We start from the raw sequence: 3,818 nt of genomic DNA, 5'->3' as shown, positions 1-3,818 counted from the left end.
CCTCCCTCCCCCGCCCCGGGCGCCCTCTAGCGCCCGCTACTGGTGGCGCCTAACGGTGCCCCTGGGCTGGGCCTCAAGTAAGCATTTTCTAGGCCTAACCAAATAGAGAGTCTTTACAGTTGGGGTATCCTCTTTAGAAAAGCACTTGGTTAAGTTTCCAGTGCATTTACTATTTGATTGTCAGTCAGTCTTATTGCTCTTCGAGGATTTTAAGTACATTCTTCAGAAAGTTTGTTTTTGTTTTTTCAGTGCTGAGGATCAAAGCTGGGGCCTTTGTATCCCAGGTGAGGAATCTACCACTGACTACATCTCTTAATCTTTTAATATGTTTTTTGTTTTGATTTTTTTAAAGACAGGGTTTCACTACGCAGTTCAGGCTGGCCTTGAACTTGCTATGTATGCAGAAGAGGCCAGCCTTGCACGGCAGTGATCTTCCTGCTTCAGCCTCTCGAGAGCTGGGATTACACGCGTGCACCACTAGGCCTAACGTTGTTTTGATTTTGAGACAGAGTCTCACTCTGTAGCCCACACTGGGCTTGAACTCATCATCCTCCTGCCTTGGCTTCCTGGGTGATGAGGTTACCATCACACTTTACATACCCGCTTTCCTCCACTGTGGTCTTGGGGGTTGAACCCAAGGCCTTCATGTTGAGCTACATTCCACAGCCCTTTTTATTCCTTATTTCGAGACAGCCTTTCAATGACTTGCTGAGTTACTTTGGCTGAGCTGGAACTTGTGATCCTCCTGCTTCAGTTCCTCAGAGTGCTGGGATTATATGGTATGCACCACTGTGTTTGGCTAATACGTTATTGATACAGATTCTTTTGATTACAGATGGTGCCTGACTTGACAGTGGCTGGACTTAACGATGGTGCAAAAGTGATATACATTTTAATTTCTATCTTTTCCTGGGCTAGTGATCTACAGTACCAGACTCTTGGGTAATGCTGTGCAGTGACATTGACCCTTAGCTCCCAAGCAACCACACATGGGGGAAACAACTGGAACTTTGCAGCATTCGATGTTGCTAGGCTGTGATGTTCAGTAGGTTAGATGTGATAAACTGGATGGAACCTCATTGTGAGTAAGCCTGTACCCACTTTGCAGGGGTTATGGCTGAGCATTGCTTCAACTTCTGGCTTCTGCTACTGGACTTCCTCTGGAGTACTGAAGATCCCGACAGTTGTGTGTACTCGTGAGTGCCTCAGAGATGATTGCTTAGTCACCCAGTCCTACCCAAAGGGCACATCCTTAGAGAACTGACCTGTATTCTCACAAGGATCCCAGAGCTCCAGGGGCCCCACCAGCCACCAGGCACCAGCCAGTGAGCTGTGTGTTCTGGGACGTGTGACATGGAAACTATTTTCATCCAACTTGGACCCAAACCAGAGGTTCTGAACCACTACAGCCTTGATATAACTGTCAAGTTATTTAGGCCAGTCTGATTTATTCAGCTTGTTTTGTTCCTTCCAGTCATCCTTAATTGTTTCTATTCTGGATCATGGGTCATATTTTTTGGTAATTTTTCCAAGGTTAAAACACTCAGTCATCTTTGCCCCTGCATAGCTTCTCAGCATATTTAATGACCCAGGTTCTGAGTTCTCACTTCTGTTGCCAGTAATACCTCGTTGGCAGGCAGCTCCTGCCTCTTTTGAGGATCTCCTGAGGCTACTCACAGCCTGGAGCAGGCCCTGTGCTCTGTCACTGCTGCTCAGCCCCTGGGACAGACAAGACCCAAAAGGACATGGATGTTCACTCCTCAGTCTCCTCAATGAAGCTCTCTTTTTCAGAGGCCACTTGCTGGCTTGGAGGGCCAACCGGGGACTGGGGGAGTCTCTGGGGGTGCTGCCCTGGGAGCCCCGGGGGTTGGGAGCAGCCAGATCTGGGAGGTGGGTGGGGCTGGGATCTTGGATGGGGTCTTGGATGGGTCCAGAGGGTTCACCGTGCTGCAGACTCAGAAGCACCTTTGTCCACAGGGGGGATGCGGGGCCGGACCCTGAACCCTCGGACCATTTACCCTGTGCTGCCCAAACTCCGTGCCCTCCTGCCCTTGTCCTGTCAGAAGTGGCTTTGCTGCAGAAGCCACAGCCAGGTGGGACCCTTTGTCTCTTGATCCCCTCCCTTTCCATATAGGTAGGTCCCCTTCTGTGTCCCCTGTGCCCACGACCCCACTCTGACCATTTCCGATAGCGGTCACCCCAGCCTCCACCCACAGGGTGGGCTGTGCTGGAGGATGGGGGCCTGGCCATCCGACGGCCCTCCCCAGCCCCTGCCCCCTGCACCTACGCCTCCCTGTCCTCCCACTGCCCGTCCTGGTCTGGCTCCGCCCCTCCCCAGCAGGGGCACAGCAGGGCCCCTCCCTTTCCCGCATGCGTCCCTTGCCCACATTGCCTGCCCCGCTCTGCACCACCCAGGACGTCTCCGTGGACACCAGCTTGTTTCCGGAAAAGCTGAGGAATGGGGTGCTACAAGACAGTGGAGACAAGTGGGCGATGGCTGAAGATGGGCCAAGCCAGGAGGGGCTCAGTCCCACCTTCATCCTCCAGGAGACCTCACTGTGACGGGGACTAGGCTGAGGCCTCTGTCCTCACTGCCAGGTGCTCCCAGAACCCAGTCTTCTGTCTCTTGGAGGCCAGAGCCCCTCACTGTGTCTGCCCTGAGCAGAGGGTAGAGCTGTCATGGTACAGGGACAAGGGGCAGGTGAGAGCTTTCTTGATTTCCCAAATCTATGCTGGAGCACAGGTGTTGAAAGTGTTAGATTTCGCAACTTTACACTCTGTAAAAGCAGAACCAAGGGCTGGGGATTTAGCTCAGTGGTGCCTTGACTGTTTTGCAAGCTCAAGGTCCAGAGTTTGAACCCTAAAAACCCAAAGAGGTTTTGCTTCTCTGGGTTGTATCACTGATTATTACCTCATAGAAATTAAATAGAGATTTAAAATAAAATATTTATGTAAAAATAACTTAAAGTCCATTCTATGTCAATATATATTTTTATGAAAAAATAATTATTTTCCATATTGGAAAATAACACGAAGAGTGGCATTGTTTTTGATTTTTTCAAATATCTCAACATCTCTCCTAACAGCTAGATTCTCCTGTTTCTCTATTCTGTCTGTTGCAACAACACATCATGTGGCTTCTAGAAATTCTATTACACTTGTGACAGAAAAGAGTGATAAGCCAGATGTGGTACACACTCCTGTAATCCCAGCACTCAGGAGGCTGAGGCAGGAGGATTGCCGCAAGTTCAAGGCCAGCCTGGGCTACCTAGTGAGTTCAAGCCCAACTTGAACTACATAGTGAAAACCAGTCTCTTAAAAAAAAAAAAAAAAAAGAAAAGTTTTGGTCACTTAGACTACCTCAGGGTTCCCAGACCAGTTTGACTACCCATGATCCTTCTGAATTACCCAATAGAACAGGGAACCCTAAACCTTTTCTGTAAGGGCCAGGTAACAAATATTTTAGGCTTTTCAGTCTTTGTCAAAATTATTCAACTCTGCTTTGGTATCGGGAAGGCAGCCATAAATAAGACTTAAACAAGCGAGTGTGGCTGTGTTTCAATAAAACTTTATTTACAAAGATGGGTGGGGAGCTGCATTTGGCCTACTGAGTAGGCCTTCAAAGCAAGTGCCACAAAGGGAAGAGGGCCTCCTGTCTAATTTACCTTAGCCAGGCTCCTCCTAGAGGGAGAGGGAAGAAACTGCCCTGATCTTCTATTTCTAATCATTCTTGTCCCATTTGGTAAACACTACCATGGCCACCACAGTCCTTATTTACCACTTGGCCAGCTCTGCCCCTCCACAGCCCACCCAAGCCT

General features: G+C 49.3%; 1 protein-coding gene across 1 annotated transcript; it reads left to right on the top strand.

The window, feature by feature from the left end:
- The first annotated feature begins 26 nt into the window (after positions 1-26).
- Positions 27-2,912, top strand: LOC104848681 (sodium-dependent multivitamin transporter-like). Its single transcript, XM_033763245.1, has 6 exons — positions 27-77; positions 250-284; positions 836-880; positions 1,109-1,196; positions 1,978-2,093; positions 2,416-2,912. Coding segments are annotated over exons 1-6 (432 nt in total). The 5' UTR covers positions 27-76; the 3' UTR covers positions 2,563-2,912.
- The last annotated feature ends 906 nt before the right edge of the window (positions 2,913-3,818 follow it).

The sequence above is a fragment of the Fukomys damarensis genome, unplaced genomic scaffold (assembly GCF_012274545.1).
Source record: "Fukomys damarensis isolate Sample0158 unplaced genomic scaffold, DMR_v1.0_HiC HiC_scaffold_2, whole genome shotgun sequence".
NCBI lineage: Eukaryota > Metazoa > Chordata > Mammalia > Rodentia > Bathyergidae > Fukomys > Fukomys damarensis.
The sequence above is the reverse complement of the archived record's forward strand: the minus strand, read 5'-3'. Positions and strand labels throughout refer to the sequence as shown.